The sequence below is a fragment of the Diadema antillarum genome, unplaced genomic scaffold, assembly GCF_040938485.1.
Source record: "Diadema antillarum isolate AM-2024a unplaced genomic scaffold, OU_Dant_1.0 scf00000063, whole genome shotgun sequence".
Lineage (NCBI taxonomy): Eukaryota > Metazoa > Echinodermata > Echinoidea > Diadematoida > Diadematidae > Diadema > Diadema antillarum.
In genome coordinates, this window is record NW_027270952.1 from 2,617,409 (window position 1) to 2,644,474 (window position 27,066).

Consider the following 27,066-nt stretch of genomic DNA (forward strand, 5'->3'; position numbering starts at 1 on the left):
TTTTTTTTTTTTTTTTTTTTGGATAACTAACTAGCTCAAGGCCTACAGAAGGAAAGCACGATTTTGGTAAATCAGACTCTATACCAACTTGGGGGCTATGTTATCTTACTAATAGCTATAGGAGTTAGAACTGGCCACAGTTTCATAACTGTTACTTAACAGTTTTTCAATAGATGATTCACTGTGGATCGGTGCAGAAAAGGAAATGTATTTCTCTTTACTGATTGAACTACATGTTGTATATAATTATATATATATTTTTTAAAGGTGTTAGACAAGTCTCATGAGTCTTTTGGAATTAGAGTCTTCGTTTTAGACTATGATCTTAGTATATGCTGGTAGGTCGGTGAAATATGCATATATGCATGCAGGCCTTACACAAGGTGGTACACAAGTAATGACGTATGTTCTATTTTTAGATAGTCAGGACATAAACAAAGCAGTCAATCGAAACTTGTGCACACGAACCCCTACTGAAACGTTCTGGAAAACGTAATGTCGACGTTCAATTTTGCTGCGTAAGTCCGGATTTGTGCGTTCCAGAAACGGGAGTGTCCACACTATAAATACGGGTGGTTTCGTAAGGGCGTTTCACTTTTCAAAGCCAGCGCAACGAAAAATCTGCTACAACCCTGCGAGCCAAACTGAACCTACTTGCACCATAACTTCTAACCAGACGCTGGGAGCTGAGAAGAGAGTTGGACACCGAATTTTGTGTAGTAATTTTGACGGACGGAAAAGAACGTTTCAGAAGGTACGGAAAATCGGGGTCCGGAAAATCGCTACGATTACACCGTGGATATATGAACCTTTGTTGATAGCCTGTAGATTTTTGGGGCGTGGCATTTCGTATGATATGATAGCCCGTTTAGCTGATCGTAGTATTAACGAAATCACCATGATCACATAACGTTAAGAGGTAGAAATACTAGAATTTGTAAAGACTCTTTCTATAGGCCTATGCCTACCTCCATGGTTTAATGTTTTTAAATTGGAAATGAATCCCTGGGGCCTGGCCTGGTCTGGCGTGGTCGGGTTGTTTCACGAAAAATTTAAGTTGAACCTAACTGTAAGATCAACTTTATCTATGGAAGGCTGTGCGGGACTTTGATATTTAACATGTAACGTTAGTTTACAAACGTTAGGGCCTATTAACACATGAACGGTAATAGATTTTGCCAATTCTAACAAATAAACATTGGCAAAATCTTGAAATCAGCCCCACCCCCACCGCAGAACATATCTCGATCATAATGAAATTTTTGGGGACTTTTTTTTATGCAGGTCGGGTATCAATTAAATATAAAATAGTAAAGTAAGGAACGAAGGGTTTTTTCTCTCAATTTTGATAACAATTTGAAGTGGATTCTGAAAACAGATAAAACTGAAATTACAGTGAAAAGAGAAACCAGCAGCATAGACTATAGAGCCTGCCATTTTTAAGTCCATCTTCTTTGCTCTTTCTACTCTAAAACGTTACAAATGTAGTTTCAGCAGTGACATTGCATTATGTAACTTGATCAGATTGCGTCATCGAAAATTTCTTCTTTGCGGCTGTTGCATTAAACTCATACTTGAATTCCACTGATCTGGTGAATTATCTGCTTTTGTATCCGTATATAGACTGCTGTATACCCTGAATATTTTGCGAGGTTTTTATTTTCATGAATTTTAAAACACATAAAAATGCATGTTACTGTTGTTAGCTCTCATTCTGCGTGCATTTCTCTGTTGGTCACTGCAGACACTTGTACTTAACAATCGTGAATTTAACCACCTGTGAATTTGTCGGGAAGGCCCGATTTTCAAAATAAGATTAGACTTGCTAGATATCAACATATGGCGTAGAACCTCTATACAGAATAGCTAGATCATATCATGATGATGGTCATCATTACTGTTTGTACAGTTGTAATAATTTGGGCTCCTTATTTTGTTCCTGTGTGTAGCATAAACCAACATGGCTATGACTGTGAAAGCCTACCTGAAGCGTGGGGAGAATGCAAATGCGGAAATCAGACGCTTCGTTGTGGATGAAAGTGTGACCTCCAGCTTTGAGTACCTATCAAAGAAGGTGTCTCAAGTGTTTCCCAGCCTTGGCAGTCCAGAGAACTTCACCATTGCATGGAAAGGTAACACAGAAGTACTTTTTTTTTTGGGGGGGGGGGGGGGGATGAGGACTTACCAGAGAGATGAAAATGCTGCTGCTCATATGGCTTCTGTACAAATAGAGCTCATGCAGAAAATGATACTTGAACATATGCTATTCTAATGTTCTAGTGATATGATTCTATTATGAAGACAATAACTCTTGAATTGTAACATGATTCTATAACGGGCTGTATGAGTGTGCAACTCGAAGATAAACCTAATCCTATTAAAGGATCGTATAGTTTTGGTTGAGATCTAATTTCAGGTTTCTAACATTTTTTTTTGTGAAATAATGAGAAACCTCTTATAAAATATGAAAGAGCATGTAATTCTGTGAGGAATTCAACATTTATTTGATGAAAATTGGTTTTGAAATAGCTGAGATATCCAAGAAAGAGCGATTCTAATAAAGTGTGGGACCCACACTTGATTACGATCGCTTTGTTTTACTTTGTTTTTGGATGTTTCAGTCATTCCAAACCCGATTTTCATCAAATAAACTCTAAATTCCTCTTAAAATGGTATGCTCTGTACTAAATCATAAGTGTTTTCTTGGTATCTCGCAAACAGTTAAAAGCCCAATTCTCATCTCCACCAATACCATACCATCCCTTTAAAGGGTTCCAGATGATTTCCATAATTTCACATCATGTAGTACATAGACGTTCTAAATCAACAGCTCCATGTATAGACTTGTGAAATTTATTGTGGCAGAGAAACCAATAATCTAAACATCTTTAACAAATTTTCACCGATCAGTGTTGATGACATAGAGCCTCACATATTTCAGAAATGTAGCAGTGAAATTCCATTACAATACTGCTTTCTTAACAAGTTCACCTGATCAGAAGTTATATGCATGACTTAAACTTCTTCTTTTGTTCTGCTTCCTTGAGCCCCAACTCATGCATTCTCCTGGTGTGGCTGCTATCATCCTTGTTTATTGTAATTCGTTATAAATTTTGAAAACATTAGTATTCCTGCCTGTCCTCATCCCAGTCACTATAAAATCTGAAACTCTGTACTCAGTATAACTTATTTATAGTTGTTCAAATGTAAAAGTTTGAAAATCCTTCGGAGGTCCCGGCTGATGCCCTTTAAGTGTTACCAGGTTTCTTACTGTTGCTACAGGTGGACAAGTGTGCCATAAATGAAATGTAGACTTACCAGTTTTCCTAGGAAGGAATGCTAATTTTTCAACAGTTATTGTACTGTACGTGTTATTTATGTCTGACCACTTCCCATAATAAATGTATCAGTTCCAGGCAATCAATTGTATAATCTTAGTGACAATGTAGTTGCCTTTCTAAGAAAGACAAATGAAAAAAAAAAAAAAAGCTCTGGATGATAGCATTTCAGAATGCACATTGTTGAGATCAAAATGCAGAGAGTAAATATGGGAAATACTTATAAAACTGAAATGGGGATGGGGTGTACTGAAACAAAACTTTCGAGAAAAGGATGCTGATACAGATCACAAGCTCCATACAGGGACAGTAATGTATTGCCACATATTGATCTCACTGGCAGGTAATCGTAGCAGTTTGAGGAAAAAGAAACTCGCTGATATGGAGGAGAAAATTAGTGAAGGTACATTGACTTGTACCACACAATCTTGTTTGCTTCCATATTGATGGCAAGTTATTTGATGGCTAGTATCTGGAACGATTGATACAATACTATGTTTTTTTATTGCTATTTTGCTTCCATGATTGAGGTACGCTAGTCCTTGATGTAAAAAGAAAAAAAAAAGCGATAATTTGCATGTAATTTCACAGCATCAGAGGAAATATTTCCTGCATTGTCAGAGTATTTCCTTTTGCTGTGACTGGATTTCAGAGAGTAGGGCTTACACTGAATACATTGTACAATGTATGTAGTCAGTAGAGGGCGCTATACAATAATATAATATGAGAATTGAAATAAAATTATAGGAGGTTTTTTTTTTCCTTTCTTTTTTTTTTTTGAGAAGAGCTCTTGCAATTTGATGCCACTTCTACTGATATCCAGTGTGGGAGAACTGTTGGTCTGTGAGAACTGCTCGCACCCTAAGATTCCTTGATAGCCTTTGTGATATTTTATGCACATTTGTGTGAGAGAAAAAGAGGGACGTAATAGAGTGATGTTTTCAAACCAGCTAAAATACAAAAATCTTCAGTGTACACAAGAAGCTTCTTTGAACCCTTGACTAAGGGACAATGTCACTATTTTTACTTGTAATGTGCTCGTAACGAACGATGTAAAGATACCTTCTTGATGTAAATATACATTGAACGTCTATGCGTTTGTGCTTTTATAGACACTGAGGGAGACCTCATCACTTTTTCCAGTGATGATGAGCTGATGGAAGCTCTAGGACAGCTGAATGAGGACATCTTCCGCATCTATGTGAAAGGTGAGTGAAATCAAACACTACAATTATATCAGCTAGAATTATGACAGCTTATATGACTTCATTTCCCCCCCAGTAATTTGCTGTCATACTGTACTACTGTGCTGCTATAGATCATCCAATACAAAAAGTATAATCTGATGGTGGCAGGGGGGGGGGGGGGAGGGTGAGGAGTATGCTTCATGTAGTGATTTGTTCGCAAGAAATGAGAGGAGGGTTTGCAGATGCTGCCACATAGTGTGCAACCATCTAGCTGTAAGAAAGTCTACCCAAACCTTTTGTTGCTTCTTGATACATCTAGGAAAGTTATTTCACTTCTCATTCATAGTACTTAGATGTTATACAGTAGATATCAAAATTCTTTGGTTCTGTCACTCTGCATGAATTAGTGAAAAACAGGGCCAAGATTAGGAAGTCTGATGAAAAAGAGGTATGGAAAGGGCAGGATTTTAAAGCAGACATGTTTGATGTGTCAAGTAAGAATGGAAAGTTATGCATTTCCAATGATCTCTCAATTGAGGCTCCATAGCAGCCATTGTGCATTGCATTTCACATTCTCTGAAAATTTGGATCAGTAACCACATCTTTCCCTTTCTTTGTCATACTTGTACAGTACACTGATTTGCATATTGACCGTGCATCACGAAACGAACAAAAAGTCGCACACACTGATTTTGCGCGAGGACTGAAAATAGGTGAAATGGGTCAGGTACCTAGCCGATCTTGACTTTTTCATATTTTCTGAAAGAGCAAGTCTTCTTCAACATTATGATAAAATTTGGGATCATAAAACGGTCAGGAAAGTGTGTTTTTTAGCAGTTTATCTCGAACATTTTTTGTAGAATATTGTGATTAGATGTGTCCTTAGAGTCCAATTTTCATTTCTGAGAAACCTTGTACACACTCTTCACTTTCAACTCTAATGACTTTTGAAAGGATGACGCTACTGCTTTGAAAGCTGGCGTTTATTATGGACAGAGAGTGTTAATAAGGCATGCTCAATTTCAGTTCAATTAATCCCTTCATTGTTGTTACTCCAGTGGTTTACTTCCTGTTTTTTGTCCCATTCATCGCACAGGCAGCACGGCTTGGTAAAGATTGAGCGCTTGAATACACACTGTACTTCAGAGCCTCTTTTCTCAGTTCACACTTTTCCTGAGTGTCTGCTTTCTTTCCAATATTTATATAGGTTAGGAGAATCCATTTGAATTGAGTTATGCATCATTTTAAAGCTAAGAGTCTGCTCTTTCAGAATCTGTCCTTAACTAAAAATCCATGTCTGGCGACTTTTTGTGTGTTTTGTGGTGCAGGGTCACATATGTGCATGCTCCACACATGCCAATATTTCAGTGCGTCAAAGACTCCTTCCTACAGTTGATGAATCATACAAGTAGATGCAGTCTTGAAGGTGTCATAACATGCAAAAGTTATTATTGGCAATGGAAAAATGTTTGAATTTATGTAATCATGAATGGTAGATGGAATCCAGTTATTTCGCCCCAAATTGTACAATTGTATGTATTGCCGGTTTTCTGCGTGTTCACATCTCACATGTATTGCTTTATAAATACAGGTAATGCCTGTCATTCACACCTGTTTTGTCTTGAGTTGAGAATCTGCATTCTAACTCCACTGAACTTAATATACCTCCTCAGCTCCTCATGCAACAATTGTATGTAGTCCTTGTGATTGATGCATATAAATATGACTCCCTTGCTTTTTGTCTGTGTGGTTTTTACCCATCATTGCAGAAAACAGGAAGGGACGCCGAGATCGTGAGTGCCCTGGCAAGTCTTCTACAGATGGCCCTCCCCCAAAACAGGGCACCGAAGAGGAGGTGTTCCATCCTGGGGTTATCTGTGACGGCTGCAACAACCGCATCCGTGGCCCACGCTTCAAGTGCGTCACCTGCCCTGACTATGACCTCTGCAAGTTTTGCGAGGGACAGGGCATCCACCCGGAGCACAGCTTCGTGAAATTCCGCAAGCCACAAGTTGGTCGCAGCCATCATGGGGTATGACAAAGCATATTTCTGGGCTACTTTTCCTTGATGACTGTTTTACTCTTGCAATTAAAGGCAATATGTATTGTGTATGTGTTTTTAAAGATATCATTATATTGTATTATTGAATTAGCTTTATCATAGGAAATGACAAGCATTCAGCATCAACAAAAACTTTTGAAATGATATACACTCCATCCTGCTTCCAAGAAACATGGGAACCGCTGACGCACACTTTTTTGTACATTGATGTAGGTAAATGCAGTGAAGGAGGCAGATGAAAAACTGTAGTCTTTCTACCACTGTAATACTCAATACGTTCTTTCTCTTGTTGTGAATGTGATATTTTGTACCGGTATTGTATTGTGTGTTGTTTAATGCTGTAAACCGATGTGTGGACTCACACTGAAATGCAACCCTAAGGCCAATAGTGGGTTTTTTCCTGTACTGATAAGCAAACGGGCAAAGCAATCTTCAGCAATCATTGTCACTACTTGCGCTTGAATTTGATACCGAGTATTTATTAAATCAAGTTGTTTGCACTTTCTTTTCATAGGTACATGTTTGTGTAAACAAGATACCTGCTCATTGGTACTCGTGCCCTCCAGTCTACATACTTTGTTACCTCTGACCATGATCTCTCCCCCCCCCCCCCCCCCCCCACCATAGGGCTTCTTCCACCATCCCGGCATGTTCCGTCCGTATGGACACCGAGGCTGGCGCCACTGGTGGGCATGGAACCAGCAGCAGCAGCAGCAGAACCAAAGCCAAGAGGGAGAGCAGGGTGGAGCTGGACCAAGTGCCCACCAAGGCCCGGGTGCTCCTGGACCTCATGGAGATGGCCCAGCTGGTCCCATGGGTCCTGGACCATTCGGCCCCCCACCCCATCCACACATGCCACCACCACCACCACCTCATGAATTTCTGAGGGACATCGGTCAGTCTGTGGCACAGATGCTTGACCCTCTTGGTGAGTACTGCGAAATCTTCCATTTGTCATAATTAAATGATGATATCCTGGTCTGGATGAGCATCATTAATGTGTCATGTGAATAGAGATTCCTTGTGCAGGGACTTTTTAATATGATGACCAGTTAGATGAAGTGGAGAAATTTTTCTGATTATATGAATATCAGACAAAGTTAATTTTGGAAGCAATGCAGGGCATGTTTTCTGCAGCAAGATTACTGCAAAAGTAGATTAAAGTTTTGCTGAAACAAATGTGATCATGTGTCACATCGACATATATCGTTGCTGGGGTGACAAGACCTTGTATCTGCAATTTTGGTGAAAATGACTTTTTTGGATTAATGGTCAGATAATCAGTTAAGTGTTGTCCTGTCCAAATCCTAGATGTCTTACCTAAAAAAAATGAAGCTACCACCCACTGCATGTCAAGGGAATGTCTATCCCATTGGATACAGTGCTTTGGCTGCCATGTTTTTTTGCTCTCCTGAACATTTGACATTTTGTAGATACGAGGTCTTGTCGCCCCAGCGACGAAATGAAGATTTCATTCACTTTTTTCAGAGTTTATAGACTCTGTACTAGTCATGCACTCATAATGCTCTGAAACTTGCTTTAATGTTCAAGTATCTTAACCAGAAATTGTTAGGGACTGAAACTAAGTATCCTCTATGATTTCCTCTCAAACAGGCATTGATGTTGACATCGACATTGATCACAATGGACAGCGCACACACTGTGGGGGCCGGGGCAAGCACGGCCGTCGCCATGGCAAAGGTCGTCGGGGGTGTCGCTACACATGGGCTGGCACTTCTCAAGAAGAGGAGGAGGAAAGGGCTGCACCATCGGCTCCAACGGAAGGCGAGGGTCAGAAGAAGCCAGATGAAGGATCAGGGAGCCAGGAGAAACAGCAAGGCAATACCCCCTCACAGGGCAGCAAGGGTACAGCTGAGCCAATGGTAAGATTGCTGCTACTGCTCCTGTAGAATTGGCCAGTATGTAGGGTTAGACTTCTTCATTTTCTCTTTCTCTCAGCTCTACACTTTGAGCCCTGATTAGAATGGAAAATGCCAAGCCCCTATGCCACCTTGTAGATTTCAAAATCTTTGAATGAAATTAAAATTCCCAGAAGTATGCCTTGATTTAGTTGACAGTTCATGTAATGCTTGAAGTGAAAGATTTAATGTACCGAATGCTGCAAGCTTGCTGAGCTCATCAAAGTATTTGCTTCTCTGTTTGTGTCATTCCTGTTGTATATGTCTTATGCCAGTGAGTTTAGTAATGGCAAATATTTGAGTGTCCTGGTTGTTGATACACCAGCAATGCGCACAGATAATGGCAGTGAGCATGTTTGATGCCATATTTGTCACACTGATATTTTTTTTTTTGCACTGGCTTTGGAAAAGATAGACTTAAAATGAGAGCACATTTATCAAATTGATGATGTGCTAGTTTGATATAAGTCTGACATTCTTGTAGAGGTTCAGTATAAGAAAATGTGTCATCAGCTTGTTATCTGTGCATGGCTTATCTTGTTAGGTGATACGCTATCAGCGTATCACCTATTGTGATTGTCAAAATCTCTCTTTATTTTTTTTTATTCTTCTTTCTTTCTGGACAATTTTGTGTCGTCAATATCTCAACAATGACATTACGGAATGACATGAAATTTTCAGTCAACATGTCTCATAACAATATCTAGCCACAATAAGGTTTTCATGACAGTAACATATCTATGACGTCATCTAGGCGCCATTTTATGATTTTCGGACCTTGTCACATGATCGATCATAACTTCATAACTAGATGTCATTTCTGCATCATTTTCGGTGGACATCAAGTTCAGGTCACGCTCTATCTTACTTTTTAACGCTAGTTACCCAGGTCTTCATTACGCGCGCCTACGCGCGCGTCAAAATTTTAAAAGGCTCAAAACGACTTCCCAATGGGAAATCTCGAAGTTTCAGACAATTATAAGCGTTTCAAGCATTTTCTCGCGTGCGCGTCCGTCCGCGCAATTTCGCGCGCAGAGGGCGTAACCAACATGAAAATGCAATTTTTTTGACTGATTTGGATTCCTGATACTTTGAGTAACAATATCCACTGATTTCCGATCGATGTTGACCTATAACAAAGGAATGCACTGGCGTCAAAGTTGAAATTCCGCGCGCGCGTCTTTCTGCAAATATAGTGAAAAAACATGTCTTTGTTTATTTCGCCATAGCTCTTTAAATCGTCCGTTGACCCGATATTTCTATTGCATATTACAAAAGCATATGAATTGTAAATAACATTCCTAGTATCAATATTGCCAGGAAAACGCGATGAAGTGATCATATCGTCATTTTGAATAAAAAAAGTGGAATTGATTTTTTTGAGGTACTGTTTCTGACATTCATTTGCTCGTATCTGTGTTGTTTAAGCTCAATATTATCCCAGATTCACATATGTTGTCCTTTAAACATTTGCCTTTCAAGTCCATGTCATGGTTTTGAAATTTGATGACGTCATCATACTTTAAATTGTGATTAAAAGTAAAGATGCAAAATCGGACAAGTTTACGTGTTATGTCTATGGGAGGTGATTTTTTTTAAAAGCATGCATTGACTTAACAACGTTTAAGCACCTTTATCTCAGCTGATTTTGCTTCATTTCCTCTGAAACTTTAGTATGTTGTAGCTGAGACAATAAGCTGCAGTAATCATGCATTTTATTCTTTGAAATCTCCTCATCAGATTGACAATTTTGCAGTTTAAAACTGAAAATGAAAATGGAATGTGGACAAAACGATTCCTTATGTATCTTTCACATACATAAGTTTACGTTCCCCATATTTTCTCGTCGAGACGTATGGCCGAGTGGTTAAAGGCGCCGTCTCAGAGACGTGAGGTTGCGGGTTCGAACCCCACAAGATCACGAAACAATTTTTTTTATTTTACTTTTTTTTTCTTCAATTTGTATTATATATTCGTCCATGTAGAAATCACGTTCGTATATAAACGCACCTATACACACACAGACACACACACACGCCATATCCCTCTTTTTTGTGTGTTGGAGACCACATTGCTTCGACTGCAGCAACATTTTGCAGGTTGACTTTGTCAAACCGATCATAGTATGTAATGACGACGACTGAGGTGTTGTACTTTGAACAATTGTCTTTCAAGACGATGTCATTGTTTTGTAATTTGATGACGTCATTACACTGAAAATTGTGATTAAAGGCAAGGTATCAAAACCAGCCGATTATAGGTTTTATGTCTGCGGGACGTATTTTTCCCAAGTTGCCAGAAATGGCATAGCGACCTCAGTCGTTACAAGGCCGCTTTTCCGTCTAGCAATGCAATAGATGTTCACACGGCCACGTTAGTTGAGTGGGCATTGACTTCCCCCTGTTATATCTATACATTGTTTTTTTTTTTTTGTCTTACCATTTCCGTGGATGACCCGTGGCCGAGTGGTTACAGAAACGGTTTCGCATGCACGCTCAATATAACTTCAAGGTGCCTATATCACATTCTTTTCTTTGTCGATCACAGATGACTGTCATCTGATGACCACAAGCGTATCACCTAACTCGTCCTCAATGTGACGAGTTTTCATGTCTCGTTGAACATCAAATTTGTATTGTCAATGCATGTTTTCTTGGTCACAGGAAATGGGTGAGAATGGTACAGGTGCAGGCGGTTCCAGTGGAAGCGACGATGCAGACTGGACCATGCTTGAGGATGGGACGGGTACCAAGTCTACACCACCACCAGATCAAGTCAAAGTGCAAGATGGTGAGTAATGCATTCCTCTTGTGTGAATACCACTGCAGAGCCCATGAGTGTGTAGCTTGGAATGTCCCACTCCTTAGATTTTTGTGTCTGGGCACAGACATGTTTTGCTTGTTTGATTTCCTGTTCATACAATTTAATTTTATTACATTTTCTATCTGCTCATACAATTTAATAGATTATGTTCAATGCACATTCATTATTTTCTTTTTTGTTTATAAGTTATTCTATCTTAACATAGAAATATACAGATGTTGGTATGTAACACTTTTTGATACATGGTTGTGTTTGTGCTACTTTGTCTATACCATAAGTGCAGCCATAATTTGACATTCTATTCAGTGAGTTTCAAGAGAAAATAAAAGATTCATGCATTCCCTTCAAACATTTTGGATAATTATGTATACTGGTACATACTTGTACTTTTCACAAATTATCACATAGATTCAAAATAATGTAGACACTTTGTGATAGGTAGTTACTGAACAGATGTCCTTTCCACAGTGCAGTATATTTCATATATAAAGAGATGGCAAAGATTTCAACAATGTTCTGACAAAGAATGTTAAGTGATTCTCAGTCTCATTTTACTTGTGCCTGGTCCTGAGAATTTGCTGTAATGCTTCTGAAGAAGCATGGTTGGAAATGAGTTACAAATTGGAAAGTGGTGTTCTTGCTACATAAGATGATCAAGAGTGCAATCATCTGCTTACACCAGACCTTCCATCAAGTTATCCAGTTCTTCTAGAAGTCTTGACATTGATTTCTTTGATCTTTATGACAGATTCCACTGAATATGCTTTCATGTACGAGACTGCCCTGCGCCAGATGCAGGCAATGGGCTTCGACAATGATGGCGGCTGGCTGCAGAGCCTTCTCGAGGCCAAGGGCGGCGACATTGGGCGTGTCCTCGATGCCATCAAGGTTGGCAACCAGCCAACCTACCCGAGCAACGCAAAGTAGACGAGCCAGACACCAGTCACGTTGTCAAGTTGAATGAATCGATTGATGAATTGATTGCAGCACATGTGTTACACTGCTTGCTCTAGTTATAGCTATCATATATTATCCATTTTCATGAAAATGATTATCAATTAAGTTATAAGTCACATCAGGTTTGTATAATGTCCAATCAACATGTCTTTAAAAATAATGGTATCTATCAAGTTATCCCAACTCCGGTCTAAGGTCAAGATGCCATGCAAGCAAATCTTCAAGGGAAATGTTGTGAATTTGTGTGCCAAGAGAAGATTGCAGTTGTCTATAAAGCACTGTTACAGTGCCTGGTGTCAGTTGAAAATTCCATTCCCATCACATCAACTATAGAATTTGGCCGAGATTCAGTGTGTCAAACAGAATTTCTGTGCCTCAACACAGAATTGAATAACAAAGAACATGCAGGTATTGGCTGCTTAAAACAATATATGAAAAAAGGGAAACTGGCATTTAATACTTATGCTTTACATCTTAAAATCTTCCTAATGCAGCAGTCATGGCTGAAAATAAAAGTTCAGAAAAGTACTTGTAACCAGCATGATCACTCCATAGTTATGATTTCCTAAGCCTAACTCTGTGAAGGAGTGTGCATTTTATGCAATGAAATTACCCATTTTTGGCTGTTTTTGTTCTTCCTACTGTTGAAGTATCTATATAGTTTGGATAGGTTCAACAGAGTACAGTTTTTTTGCAAGTTTAGTAACTCTTTATTACAATTGTTTAATGTTACTTCAATGTGCATTATGTACATATATTCAATGCAATTTTCACATGTGAAAATGCAAATCTTTTGTGATAAAGTGCTTTTGACATATATCATTGAATGTTTACAATCATACTTCAACCAAAATGCAAACATTAAATGGGTGTAACTTACCTTACTTTTAAAAACAATGCCACTGTCAGCCAGAGTTGTGATCATGTCATATACAACTTGTACCCTGGTGAAGGCAAGGATGTATTCAGTCTATTCTTTGTTACATCTGTGGTGATCTTTTATCGTACAATTGCCACTCTGCATCGTACTGCCTTTGTGCATGCATAATCATGCCAGATTTAATCGTATCACTTGCATCTTTTATGTTAAATGTTAAACATCCCACTGACTGTAACAAAGGTTACATGGGCATTGAGAAATATAGTACCTGACTAGTGGTATATCCATTGTTCTGGAGCTTAATATCAAGTCAAGTTGGAGAGAAAGTGATAACAAGAAGTTTTGATAACAAGCCATAGACAGAGTTCTGCAGGTGAGCCAGAGATCCTCTTAAGCAGTGCAACAACTTTGTGCAGCATGGTTTAAGAGGCAGCATTTCTTGCAGCAGTCAAAGCTGTTTGTCCATTTTTTTGTGTGATTTGAAAAAAACACCAAGACTCGGCCTATCCACCCCAATCCCCTCCCCTGCCAAGAAAAAAAAAAATCATAGGCAGACCCAAGACAATGCAAGAAATAGCTGAAGAGCTGTTAATTTGACATTGCAAACTTTGTTGGTGTTTGGCTTTTATTGGTAGACTTGTAACTTAATTGATACTCTTGATGAGTGCCTATTCTTTGTGGTACCTTAGCTGGTCTGGGTACTGCTTTAGGGATATGGTGGACTCCTGTATCATGAGTATAACCATTGTGTATCTTGAATTTTTTCACCTGTTTGTATCGCGTTGTTTTGCTTTGTCGTGCATTAAATTGTCATACATGAATCAAGTCTGTTAAAAGATTTTTTTTTTTTTTTGCAGTGATCTGTCCTATACATGTTGAATTCATGAAACAATGATGAGGATGATTGTAGGAATGCTCCCAAATATTAAGAATTTTAATGAAAAAATAAATATTTTCATTCAAAGATTGGCATTGAAATATATATTTTTTACAGTAAAGAAACAATTTTTATACAATTGTACTTGGTTTCTACTCAGAAGATTTTACCCATTTTAAAAATGTCAAGTACAATTTCATTTTACAGGAAAAAACCTTTACTTGCTATTGTAGTGATACAATTGTTATCAATGTGTAAGCATGCTCATGTATTGGTTGTTGTTTTTTTCCATATGACGTATGACAATTACATACTGTGTCTCACAAAGAAACTACTTGTGTAAGTGATTGAAGTTATTTGGGATTATATTATGGTTACTAACAAGCAGTGCACTAGTGTATCATTTATCCTGGCTTGAGGAATAAAACTTGCAGAAACCCATGGGGTTTGCATCATGAATGAAATTGTGTCACATTTGATTATGTCTGTGAACTCTTTATTTGCCTTGTTTGCCTTGTTTGCAAGCCTGATTCAGTCGACGGTGTGCCAAGTTTGCATATTTTGCTCAAACACAAAAGCCCGCCCCAACCCATCGATGAATCGCCAAATGCCACAGTATAATGAAAGCTTCACTCACGATTCCATTCCTGTCACATGTAGCTTGCAATTTGTGGTGATTGAATATCAAACTGTGTTCTCTATTGAATTTGGGGGTACATTAAACTTTCTGTCATTGCTTTTGAATAGAGCAGTCATGCCTGGACAATATACTAGCTACTGGTCATTTGAAAGAAAAATAATCACTGATTTGTCATGAAATTTACATCATAAGCAAATTCCTGCACTTTCTTTCTCTGCAACTTTACTTATTGCATGCGCAGCATAGCAAACATCTATTCAAAGTCACGTGGATCTGAAAACTGAATGTTTTCCCACAACATGCCTACGTTGTATTATCAGAATGTGGCACACATGTTTACACCGTGGTGCATAAAGAGGCGCCATTATAATGGACATTGTGTTGGGAAGAAATTCCATGGGACCAGTAAAAGACAGCCTTATGAGAGATGTGAAAAGTGGTGTAATTGTAAAGTACAGTGAAGATCTGCAGATTTCCCAGCCTAAAATAGCAAAGTGATGTTTGTTTGAAAGTGCGAAAGTGCTATGACACACACACACATACATGTATACATATACATACATATCATTTTTTTTTCTTTCCTTCTTTCTTTTTCCCTTCCCAATTATTTTAATGTCAGTTGACATTGGTTGGTTTCATTTTGTTTTATATTGCTGTCTTTTTTTTTTCTGAGGGTCCCATATCGTACAAGCTCTGCTTCTTAGTGGGACCCTCCACTTCCATCCTCATCATCAGTTGACTTGTATTACACGCTTTATTAGACTTGTATTACACGCTTTATGTATGTAATCACAAAGATATAATTGTGTTTTTTTCTTCATCTGCTTCTCATTTTCATATGTACTTTGTCAAATCACATTCTGCAATTATTACAAATATCCTGTATGTATGCAATGTATATAATTTCTTTGTTTATTTGATGGAAGAGAAAATAAATTTGAATCTTGAATCTTGAATATATATACACACACACGCACACACACACACACACACACACACACACACACACACACACACACTATTGTACAGTGCACTTCCGTCATAACAAATCAAGGTTATAACAAAAATCTTGTTTCAACAAAGAAAAAATTCAGGGCCCAAAATTTATCATCTACATTTGTATTGCTGGAAACTGGCAGTCTTGAGGACTTCATACTGGGAGTTGCCTGTATATGAAACATTTCCATTACATGTATCACTGAAACATGAGATTTATTTGTTTCTACAGTACTCAACTTTTGTCATAACTTAAGCTGTGATTGTATGAATTGTATGATGAAATCATTCAAATCCTTTGCAATGAGGGCCAACTCTACTGCAAACTTGACCTGAGGATAAGTAAGGAAGGTAATCAACTATCTACAGTACCCACTGGTTCCATACGGCATGACTGTAGTGAACCTGTAGCAAAAAGGCATGGAATGGGAATGCAAAACACAAATAACTTGTTCATCACTGTGATATCTTTTATTGACAATTACAACCAAGATGTACAATCACAGGCTGTATATTACAACACTATTTTCATTTTAAAAAGTGATCCTTCAGTGGATGCCATTACACAGGAAATGCAAACTGCTATGAGAACAGACCTATGTGTAACATGAAGCCCTTATCTTACCCTTTCTTTTCATCTTGATACACGGATATCACATAAAAAAGATATTTAGACAACTTCACAGTCGGTGGCCTTGTTGGACAAGAAGATGCTCTCTATGCCTTTGCAAAGTCTTAAGTCAGACAAAAGCTGTTTAGCTAAGAGGACCATCAATTTGTGTCAGAATTTTTTTTTTTTTGGACATGTTTTGGGCATTGAGCACAGCATTGCAAATCTTTCATTAGCCTCATGAAAATTACCAAGTAAATGTTCATGTCTGTGCTTTTTTTATCACATAAAGAGTGCATATACTTTACAACTGATGTATGGAGGAGTGGATGAGACACCCACCCCAACGTAGATCTTGAGGTCATCAGGAATTCCTGTCAGAGCAATTCTAACTTGAGCTTTGTTGCACCACACAGTAGAACACTCTGGCTAAAATCAAGTTTGTTTAATGGAAATCAGAATGTATGACATCCAAAACAAACCTGTCTGGTTACCCAGGGGTGTAAACACAGGACAGCACAGCAAAGTTTAATCCTCATAAGTGACCACAAGAGTTACTGAATTCCTTGAACCCTATAAATATCCTATCCAAGTGAAGGATATCTCATATCCACTACACAAAGCCATCCATGTCATCCATCCTTACTCATACAAGTGCTTGTAAATGCATAATGCATTACACGATCTACAACATGGTGCTAATTTGATCCAGTGATTCACAACCATTGATACAGGGAGCACCACATGGCACAACACAAGGAATCTAGGCTGCGTTAGAGCACTCAAAAGCGAACCCAACCAAACCAAACCATACCGTATCATACTATACCATACCATGCCTGACTGGGAGCGTTCAAGTGCTCTGTGGAGATAGCATGATACCTCATGAGTTATTTTAGACTCAAATCAGAGGGTTCACACATTTTGAAGCAACCAACTCATTCACCTCGCCTACCTACACTACATACAGGTGTCCCTAACAAAGAGAATCAACTTCTCATGCCAACTTCTGGTGCAGTACGGTACGCTTTTGAAGTATATTAGCAAGTGGTCTATTTTTGGCTCAGTGATGTACGGTACACTTTGGGATCATTCGAGCGCTCCCCTGGCTCAGGTATGGCATGGTATGGAACATTTTGGGATATCGCTTGAATGCACCCACTGAGACAAAAATACCTGACAGTTGAAGTAAATACCTGGTTAATCTATTCTGTTGCAGGTTTTCAACTTAAGTCCACTAAGATGACTGTGGAAACAACTGTGGCACTACTTTATATGTAAGGCTGTCCTCAGTCGCATACATTCATACATAAAAATGAACTGTAAATGCCTGTTTCTTATGAACTAATTTTCTTTGATGACACTTTGGTACGGTATATTATTACCTTGGTCACCAAGGATATGCATAGCTGACAGAACGTAAATACCTGTAAAAGAACATGGATTGTTCTTGCTTTGGTATGGACCCGAACCCTTATAGATGAAAAAAAAATAATAATCATAACAATGATAATAATGTCTGATCACTTTGATATCGATAGATTCCACCGAAAAAAAATACTGATATTTACAGTCTGTACATTTTTCTAACTGTACACGTTGTAAATAGTCCTATGTACATCTATCCGATAGAGACTTATACAAGCTGGACGGCAATACATTATACGTTGTGCTCCTCCTCCAGGGGGTCCACTTGTAGAACAGTGTAGTTCCTTGACAGTGGATCCATTTGGTTTGATGGTGAAATGGTGAATGCTTCCAGAGACACATCAGTGTTTGCCATCTGTTGAAAATATGACCATACGGGGACTTTTATTATGGAGCAGTCCTACATGAGGAACAGGTTGCAGTTTCTGTCAAAGAGAGCCCGCATCTCCATTTATACATTATTTGGGTTGTGTCAGCAAATTACCTAAATTTCCTTGTCACAGTTGTAAAATTAGCATTATTGACACAGTTCCTTGTCATTCCAGTTGGCCCATGTCCAAGGCGTTCAATTTGTTATTAACTAATGCTGGTGTTAGTTCCTCGTCATACCTGCTGCCTTTAATATGTTTGAGGAATTAAATTTGCTATTTACTGACACTGGCTGTAATCATCATAATAATCTTTATTGACTCATTTAACAATACGAAATGTGAGAACCTTTGATCTACATGACATACAGTTGGCAGCAGAATTATTCAACCCCCTTGCATTATGGACACTATGGCAAATTAAATAACATTACAATTACTAAATCATATACAAGTGGTGAACAGATAGTTTATTACAAATAATTACCTGATCAATAGTCTTTGATTTGCATATAGTTAGAAACTTTGATCATTCATGCATGAAGAGATACAGTCTAGTGAGCACATTATAGTCATTTCAGATCTTTCTGTGATCACTGAAGCATGACGTGTTATGGTCTGATGATCACGATTAATTTCTTTTGTTTTTATGGAATTTTAAATAATATCTTGCCATTCTATACACAACTCTTAGCATTTCAATGGGTTATATTCATTTTGACATGACTTAAACTTTGACTTATTAATATCATATGGCTATAAACCTTTGTACAAACTCTATGGTGGCAACTTTCACTAGAAATTAGTTCATTCAAATATTTTTGTACAATGAAAAATACCAATTGAAATATTAAGAATCCTACATCATATTCAGTCATATAGTGTCACCTATCAAAACATTGAGTGAACAAACCATGTTCAACAAAGCATTTCACGTTACGCTTCAGTGATCACCAAAAGGACTGAAAATGACCATAAAAGTGCTCACTGGACCTTATCTCTTTATACATGAATGATCAAAGTTTGTAACTATATGCAAATCAAAGGCTATTATACTGATCTGTTATTTACTTGTAACAAACTATCTGATCACCACTTGTATGATTTAGTAATAATCTGCAGTTATAATGTAATTCATTGTGCCAGAGTGTCCAAAATGCAAGAGAGGGGTTGAATAATTTTGCTGCCAACTGTACATGCAACAAGTAAAGCAATACAGCTCTCTAAAACAATATATCACATCATTACTACCCACAGGGCATTTTTTTTTTTACACCTGCCCATATACAGTACATATGAAAGTCATATTCACACATTATCATGGAAGTCTTGTGCCGCAGGACTGTACACAAGTCGCTTGTGTCTGATGTGATTGCCATATAAATCTCAATATGTTTCTAAATACAGCAGAATAATGTTGGTGTATTTGCTCCAAGACACTGACATGGTTCTTATTTAAAGGAAACCGAAACCCAAAGAGAAAGGGGGATTGAGTGAAAGCAGCAACATTAGTAGAACACATCATTGAAAGTTTGAGGAAAATCAGACAATCGATGCAAAAGTTATGAATTTTTAAAGTTTTGGTGTTGGAACCGCTGGATGAGGAGACTACTAGAGGTTATGACTTCATGTGTGGACAAAAATATAAAGAAAATATAAAGGGAATTCCACAAAAATCCACTTTTCTAGCATAATGAAAGAGCACTTGACTAACTGCTTTCAGAAAGCAGGGGGAATAATTGCTACCCTCAACATATGTCAGTATCAAGTTGATGGAATGTGTAATTTTCATGATTTCGATTGTCCGATTTTCCTCAAACTTTCACTGATGTGTTCTACTAATGTTGCTGCTTTCACTAAATCCACAATTCTCCATGGGTTTCGGTTTCCTTTAATACACCTTAAGCAACTGCTTTCCTTACCTTCTGATTCTGCGACGACAAAAGCGTCATTCCTGACATCTTTCCAGTTCATGAGGTGTGACATGACTCTCCGTGAAGGGTTCTCAACAAGGGAGACAAATGCTGTTAATGCCTTGTGCGCAGCAGCAATACCAAACTGTGTTCTTGATTCCTCGATGATCTCAGCATCTCCCATGGTGCGGGCAATTGTGTAGGCCTTGCCAAAGAAGTGTGAAGCCTTTTCGTATTCACCCTGAGAGGGAGTAAGAACATAAATAATGATGATGCCCTGAGGAGTTTGAGATGACTGGCAGGCAAACTGATTGTACATGACCATGCAACTTTATCACCATAAGGGTCACTTTCTCTTGCATCTACATAGAGATCCCATGTATGACCGTCACAAATCTTGAACCTAGCACAATGCTTCATTTCTTCAGTGTTTCAAGGTAATTCAAATATTTATACATTTATTATAGACACCAATCATGTGGTAAATGCAAGATAAGGAAAAGACGAACAAAACGGCGGGGAGACAGACAAATGGAAAACAGCTAAACTGTAGGTCTGATACACATAAAAGAATACCTGAGGGAGACAGAAAATACAAAGGAAGGGAGGAGATGAAGTAGGATGAAACAAAAAGGTACATGACATAGAATTATATAACACAAATACAAAAAATGACCAGCTTGTGAAAGACAAAGGAAAAGAAAAGAACAAATGCAAAAGAACAAAAATAGAGAATCTGAATGGAAAGAGGTGGACACAGGAGAAATGAGAGAGAAGGAAAGAAAATGGAGGAGAAAGGTGCAAAATACAGAGGAAGAGGAGAAAAGGAGTAGGGGGGAAAGGTGTTCTAAATAGACAGTTAGCAGGTGAAAAGTACGTTCCTCATGAGAAAAAAGATATTGCCACATCTATCTTATCAAGATCTTTTTTTTTTCTCTTTCTCCTGATTCCCCAGATGATTTTTGTTAGAAGTCCACTGACCAAACTATAAACCTCACACTATATCCTAATGCCTTATCCTGGATCAACCCTGAACTTCGAGGTCAACCCAGACCTAATGTAGCGTCGACCAATACCCTTATCCAAATCCCTGAATTCTGGTTGTATCATTACTGACAGATCAAACAGCAATTGGACATTAAAGGCCAACAAGAAGAGTTTACGAGCAAAAGAAAGGCGAAGATGAGGCACAGACAAGAATGGCGACTCACCAAAGAGTTGTAGATGGCACCCAGACAACGACATGCTTGACTCATTGACTTCTCTTCTCCACTGTTCTCAGCAATCTCCACAAACATCTCTAGATATGTAACAGCTTCATCCCGCTTGCCTTGCCTGTGATGGATAATACATTAAGAACAAAGGAAAAAGACAACTCTTCACTTGATTTACAGATAATGTCAATGTACGGATTATAAGTGCTTAATCACCAGAAATTCACTCCTTCAACAGATTTTCTCTTGGCCTATATATAAACAGGACCTAGGGTGCATGAACTGTACTGAATATTTGTGAAGATTAGGCTGCAGCCATATAGTACTTGCATACTCTCAGTGGACAACATTGTATTTGTATAAACATTGCTACAAATACTTCTTAACAAGTGCAAGGTAGCAAACTATCTTCCATTGAGAATTCCTACTAGAATGATACATGTTTTATCTACAATTTACCACCGTTACTACAGTGCTCAAACATGATCTTTGTAAAATGCTTGAAATGATGAATATCATACAGATATTGCCTTTGGTGTGAAGTGTGATTTGATATTCGAAATCTCTGCAGGAGTTATATTTTCCCTAAGTGCGCATCGCTGAGGGAAAAAAATTGTCTTGAGGGGAAATCAAAACTCCCAAGGGACTGTCATAAGTTGACTTAAAATGATAGACAGGGCAATATTTCTTACCACATCATTTTAATCTAGCCAGGCTGGCATTGAGTCAAATTCTGAAATTGTATTACCTGACATAGTATCACTGCTCGCGATATAACAATTCTGATTCCCACTGCATTAGTCATGTGATTGCATTATGATCAGTCACTTACCAGTATTTATGTAAATCATTTAACATGAGGCGCGGTCAAATTGGCAAAACATCGAGAACTTTAAGATCGCGATCTTTAAGATCTTTAAATTTTGCCAGTGTGACCACAAACTTCCCGCGAAACTTCCCACATCAACTAGGGATTTTTCCCCCACCCCCGCCAAACTTCTCAATCTTTTGCCAGTGTGACTGCGAAAAACTGAAACTTCATGATCTTTGTCACGTGACCAGTCCACCACATGCTTGCGGACAGTGTCTCCGAAGCGCGAGGCCATTGTCATGTACAGGCGTGGATTGTTACGTCACAATCACTAGCCATCAGAAGGCACGCTGTTTTTTCTTTCTTGCGCGCGCGCACTGATGATCCAACTTCTCGATCCAAAAATCGAGAAGTTTGACTGCCAGTGTGACCGCACGACAAAAGATCGCGAAGACTTCGCGATCTTAAACGTCTCGATATTTTGCCAGTCTGACCATGCCTATGATGTAATTTTAATATAACAGGACATTGTGATTTAGCACCTGCCAAAAGCAGCAGCATGATCCCTCACAATAGTGCATAATGCCAACAGACAGTAACATATGAGGCTCACATTACTTCCAAAGAAAAGGCCTTCCCCTGCAACAGAGGTCAAAAACGACAAGATGCTTAATAATCATGATGCCCTGTGTGTAAAGATCATACATATTAAAGACAAGAGTGTGGGTTTACTTACTTTTCATACGATTTTGCAATTGCTTCACAGGCCTGTCCAATGCCTTGTTGGTCTTTGTACCTTTTGCAGATATCGAGGTAGCCTTGAAGATACTGGAAATAAAGCATTAGAGATACTATGAGTCACAGCATACTTTTGCATGGTGTGTAATAATTCACCTTCATTTCAGTCTACATCACATCTCAGACATGCTATAAAATGTTTCTCATATATCCACAAAAAGCTCAAAGGTAGCAAGGCTTATTGCTTAATCGCAGTAATACAAGTCCCAGCAGGACAGCAACTCTTGTAAGTCTTCATCCAGATGATTCCAGAATGGAGCACCAGGGACAGAATATGACCTCTTCAGTTTGTGAGCATTCTGATAGAAAGTGTGCATTTCATTTCTTATGAAATGAATATTACACCTGCTGCTATGACATTCAGTCACCCACAATGAAATGCTTCTGATCCATCAAACTTTTTAAAATGCTTACTGCTGCTGGAGTCCAAAGCATGAGCAAAGTTAAGTGATGGCAATAGTTGTGCACTAAGATTATGATCAACTATCTATCATACACATCAGATTGTTGATTATTTGGAGGTTGCCTGTATCTCCATTGAAAGCAAGCAAACAAACAAACAAACAAACAAACAAACAAACAAACAATGTATTTCTGGCATCAATTACAGAGCATGGTTCAGTGACTGAGCGACCAATTTTATGAAGCCACACAGACAATGTACTTACCATCAGGGCAGTGTCGCAGTCTCCACTCTGTTCATATGCCAGTCCAAGACGGTAGCTAGCCTCCCCCTCTTTGCGACCATCTTGGCCTGCACATCAAGGACCAAGGAAGACCAAAAATGGTGGAGAACAGTTAGACAATACATTAAAAATTCTTGCCATTAACTACTTCTTCTTCTTTTTACAAACAGGTGTTGCTAACTGTAAAAATCTGTATAGAATCTTTATTTGTGGTATAATACGAAGCATTGTTATGGTATGATAAATGGTAACGTTAACTGCTTGTAAATCTGTTTACTCACTCTCTTTGGCCATCTCAAATGCTTTGAGCAAGAAGTTGATGGCTTCCTGGAAGTCTGTGTCTGTTCCTCTGTGGAATGTCTCCGCCATGGCAGTGTACAGGCGTCGCAGGTGCTCGCATGCAACTGAGTGCAGAGAAGTATTATCTGATGTCATCCACTCCTTGGCATCAGTCAGTGTGTAGAATGCTTCAAAGTGGTTGGCTGCTGCAGTTAATTCTCCTAGAGGATAAAATGTACACAGAGAATTCCTCTTTATAGCTTGTTTGATTTAAATTCTAACACATATAGTAGTCTTAAGACTTCTTTTTTTTTTTGAAAGAGAAAGTTTGACAAGTTATTGCACGTACTAGAAATTGTTTCATGCATCAGTAGTACCAGATTTGGTTTGACTGATTTTACTGTATGTGCAATCATTGGAGCCCTCCAACTATTGTAAACTTACACACTGACAAATTGTCGCTAGACTTGATGTTTTGTCATGATCTCTCCCATCACTGTAGTCTTACACAAACATTCTCCAAGGATGTGACCCATCTTGTGCACCTAGATTAGATTTACCTCAATATTACAGCTCTACATGACACTGTTACAAACGCAAAACCTCACAATGTACGATGGACTTACTTCTCCTCTCATAGCCAAGACCAATATAGCAGTGAGCTTCAGCCTCCTTCCGATCCCCACCATCTGCAATCTTTGTAGCTGTCTCCAGGCAGGACTGAAAGAAGTGGTCAGCCAGCCAAAGGTCATTCCAGTCCAAGAAGTACTTGGCAAGTTTTTCCCTCTCTTCATACACTTTGGCCATATCGTCTGTGAGGTAGACATGCATGAAGTCTTCATTGCATAGATACATACCACTACCAAGCAAATACATTATACAAAATGTACATGTGGTATACTCATTCCATCATTCACAACTTAACACACTCGATTTTCTGTGAAATGTTGACTCTTATAAGTGAGAATACAAAGAGGGTAGAGTAGACATAACTTTAGTTTTATCTTCTTTTCAAATATACATCACCACACAGTCTATCACAAAGTAGAATACACAACTACAAAAACAGTGGCATTACTTAGGTTTTCATATACACTGATTGTAAGCAATAGCATGTGGTTTATATTGCAGGTTCTCCCTCTTTTGTTCATCTTGAATTATTTTGCAAGGGGCAAACTACATAATGACAGCACTGTTTCTTTGTCATAACTGAGAACTATGCATCTGTGTAAAGTGTATAGTGTATGTTCATATAACTATGATGACACACAACCACAATGTAAATGAAAGTATTTTTTTTTTACATTCAGCAGACTATACATAAATATATGAACATACAATAAAAGCACAAACCAAGCTATTTCAGGGTGAGTGCATTTTAATGCTTTTCAACACTCGGTGCTATACATAGGCTATAGGGACATGAGTAATCAACACACCATGCCTGAGGGCAAGCTCTGCAGCAGTGAGGTGTGTCTTCATCTGCCTGAGCTTCTCGTGCTGGTCTGCCAGCAGGGTCCTGTCCTGGAGCAAGGAGTCCGCCCCAGCATCCTCCACAATCTTCTGCTGGTGCTTCACCAGGGCAAAGATCTCAGAGAAGGAGCGATGGAAACCCCCCTGCAGAACCTCCAGGCACAGATTGTGGAAGAAGGTGTTGCGGTACCTGGGAATGTGTGAAGGGATACACAAGAAGTTGGCCTTAAGATACAAATACCTAATCCTTTGAATACTTTTCATAATACGATAAGTATACGAATCATATTTTCAGGATGACCTATACAAGATTAGTCCAGTGCAGATGGCTGGTAGTTGAATTTCTGTATATTTACTACACTAATCAATCGCTAGCATCAACAATACACTAGCTATTCTTCCTTTACAATATGTTGTATACTCTAAAACATGATATATTCGCGGCATGAATTTTTCGCGAATTGGAGCCGACGGCCTTTTTTGCGGCATGAAATTTTCGCGAACTGCCACTGGCATTCAATGCATATAGTGTAGACAAGAACTTTCGCGTGCATTTTAATTTCGCGAATCTTGTTGCTCGCGAAATTAAAATGCACGCGAACATTCCTCGTTTTACAGTATTTTGCTGTGTTTCTAGTATTGTTGACCATCTGATATTTGCAAAATTAACAGCTCACAAAAACATTGCCCCCATAATGCAAATACGCTGTACAAAATGTATATCGTTTCCAAGGTGGGAAATAACAGACTATTCTCCTGAAGATGGAGAATACCAATTCAAGAAATATCATACTCATCTGGGACCTGAACATAGCATGAAAAATGTGGCAAAGTATCTTGCCACCCTTGAAACATTCTTCGTCTCAAAATACACATATACTCGTAGCTGAAGAGAGCATGTAATGATATCATTAGAGAAATTCCATTTGTTTAAAGAGGCTCCCAAATAGTTTGAAACCTTTAAATCCTACAGCCTCTCTTTCAAGGCAATAGAAATATCTACACTTATAAAAGATGCCTTTTCAGTGATTTCCAGACACTGATTTCAAGTAATTTAAGTTTACATTGCATCAGTGACTAGCAATTGAAAGCTGCAGAGGAATAGAAGACTACTGGTACTCAAAGTGAGATTAAATTGTTTTAAATATAGTGCTTCTGGTGCTGTTATTGACTTAGTGTTACCCAGGTAATAGTTCTAAGGCATGGCAAAAGCTTCCCATGCATTGACTTACTTTTGTGCTTCTTGTTTGCTCAGTTGTGGACTCTTGTTCTTGGCAGACCCATGCTTGAGTGAAAGATCCCGGTCTCTCCTGCCCGGCAACCTATATTTTTGCTTATTGTGGAGTTCTGCTGGTCTCACTTTGTTGGGTGGACTGGGTATTCGGTGCTGAATAACTGGGTCAAGGATCGGGGAGTGGCCCCTCATGTTGTGAATGGCTGGCAATGGAGCAGCCATCTTGACGAAGACTGCTTGTCAGATATCTCCACCTAAGCAGACGTCACAGCTGATGTTGAGTGATATTCAATTACACATATATGCCCTCAATATGCTCTAGAAGGTACACTGCACAGATAAAAAAAAGAAAATGTGAAATTCACAAACTTGTAATTGTTGGTTTCTGGTTTGCTTTTAAATGATCAATGTTGTCAACAGAGCTCACATAAAGCATGTCATCTTATTTTCTGACAACTTTTATCACCTTTAAAAATTTTGCAAAGTTCATAACACCCATGCACACAGGACACATTGTTAGTATAACCAAATGTCCCATTGTGATAATATTTGTACTTGTAGAATGCATGCCAA

At 38.5% G+C, this 27,066-nt stretch overlaps 2 protein-coding genes across 2 annotated transcripts; one reads left to right on the forward strand and one right to left on the reverse strand.

The window, feature by feature from the left end:
* Positions 1-454: 454 nt before the first annotated feature.
* LOC139716291 (sequestosome-1-like) lies at positions 455-14,507 on the forward strand. The gene is made up of 8 exons (XM_071627856.1): positions 455-754; positions 1,950-2,132; positions 4,451-4,546; positions 6,295-6,557; positions 7,215-7,515; positions 8,202-8,470; positions 11,170-11,296; positions 12,078-14,507. The coding sequence occupies exons 2-8, from the start codon at positions 1,961-1,963 to the stop codon at positions 12,254-12,256; spliced, it is 1,407 nt and encodes a 468-aa protein (XP_071483957.1). The 5' UTR covers positions 455-754; positions 1,950-1,960; the 3' UTR covers positions 12,257-14,507.
* A 3,453-nt stretch (positions 14,508-17,960) lies between these two features.
* On the reverse strand, positions 17,961-26,868 carry LOC139716217 (tetratricopeptide repeat protein 29-like). The gene is made up of 9 exons (XM_071627779.1): positions 26,492-26,868; positions 25,226-25,449; positions 24,413-24,598; positions 23,789-24,007; positions 23,490-23,575; positions 22,760-22,851; positions 21,210-21,333; positions 20,008-20,239; positions 17,961-18,072 (listed from the first exon to the last, which is right to left on the reverse strand). The coding sequence occupies exons 1-9, from the start codon at positions 26,713-26,715 to the stop codon at positions 18,059-18,061; spliced, it is 1,401 nt and encodes a 466-aa protein (XP_071483880.1). The 5' UTR covers positions 26,716-26,868; the 3' UTR covers positions 17,961-18,058.
* Positions 26,869-27,066: the final 198 nt, after the last annotated feature.

Bases quoted from the DNA above. Each gene is read 5' to 3' on its own strand.
- LOC139716291 (XM_071627856.1), top strand. From the start codon at position 1,961: ATGGCTATGACTGTGAAAGCCTACCTGAAGCGTGGGGAGAATGCAAAT. The intron at 7,516-8,201 runs GTGAGTACTGCG...CCTCTCAAACAG, and splicing joins ACAGATGCTTGACCCTCTTG to GCATTGATGTTGACATCGAC. The intron at 8,471-11,169 runs GTAAGATTGCTG...TCTTGGTCACAG, and splicing joins AGGGTACAGCTGAGCCAATG to GAAATGGGTGAGAATGGTAC.
- LOC139716217 (XM_071627779.1), bottom strand. From the start codon at position 26,715: ATGGCTGCTCCATTGCCAGCCATTCACAACATGAGGGGCCACTCCCCG. The intron at 23,576-23,788 runs GTGAGTAAACAG...CTTGATGTGCAG, and splicing joins ATTTGAGATGGCCAAAGAGA to GCCAAGATGGTCGCAAAGAG. The intron at 22,852-23,489 runs GTAAGTACATTG...CTTTATTTCCAG, and splicing joins ACTGCGACACTGCCCTGATG to TATCTTCAAGGCTACCTCGA.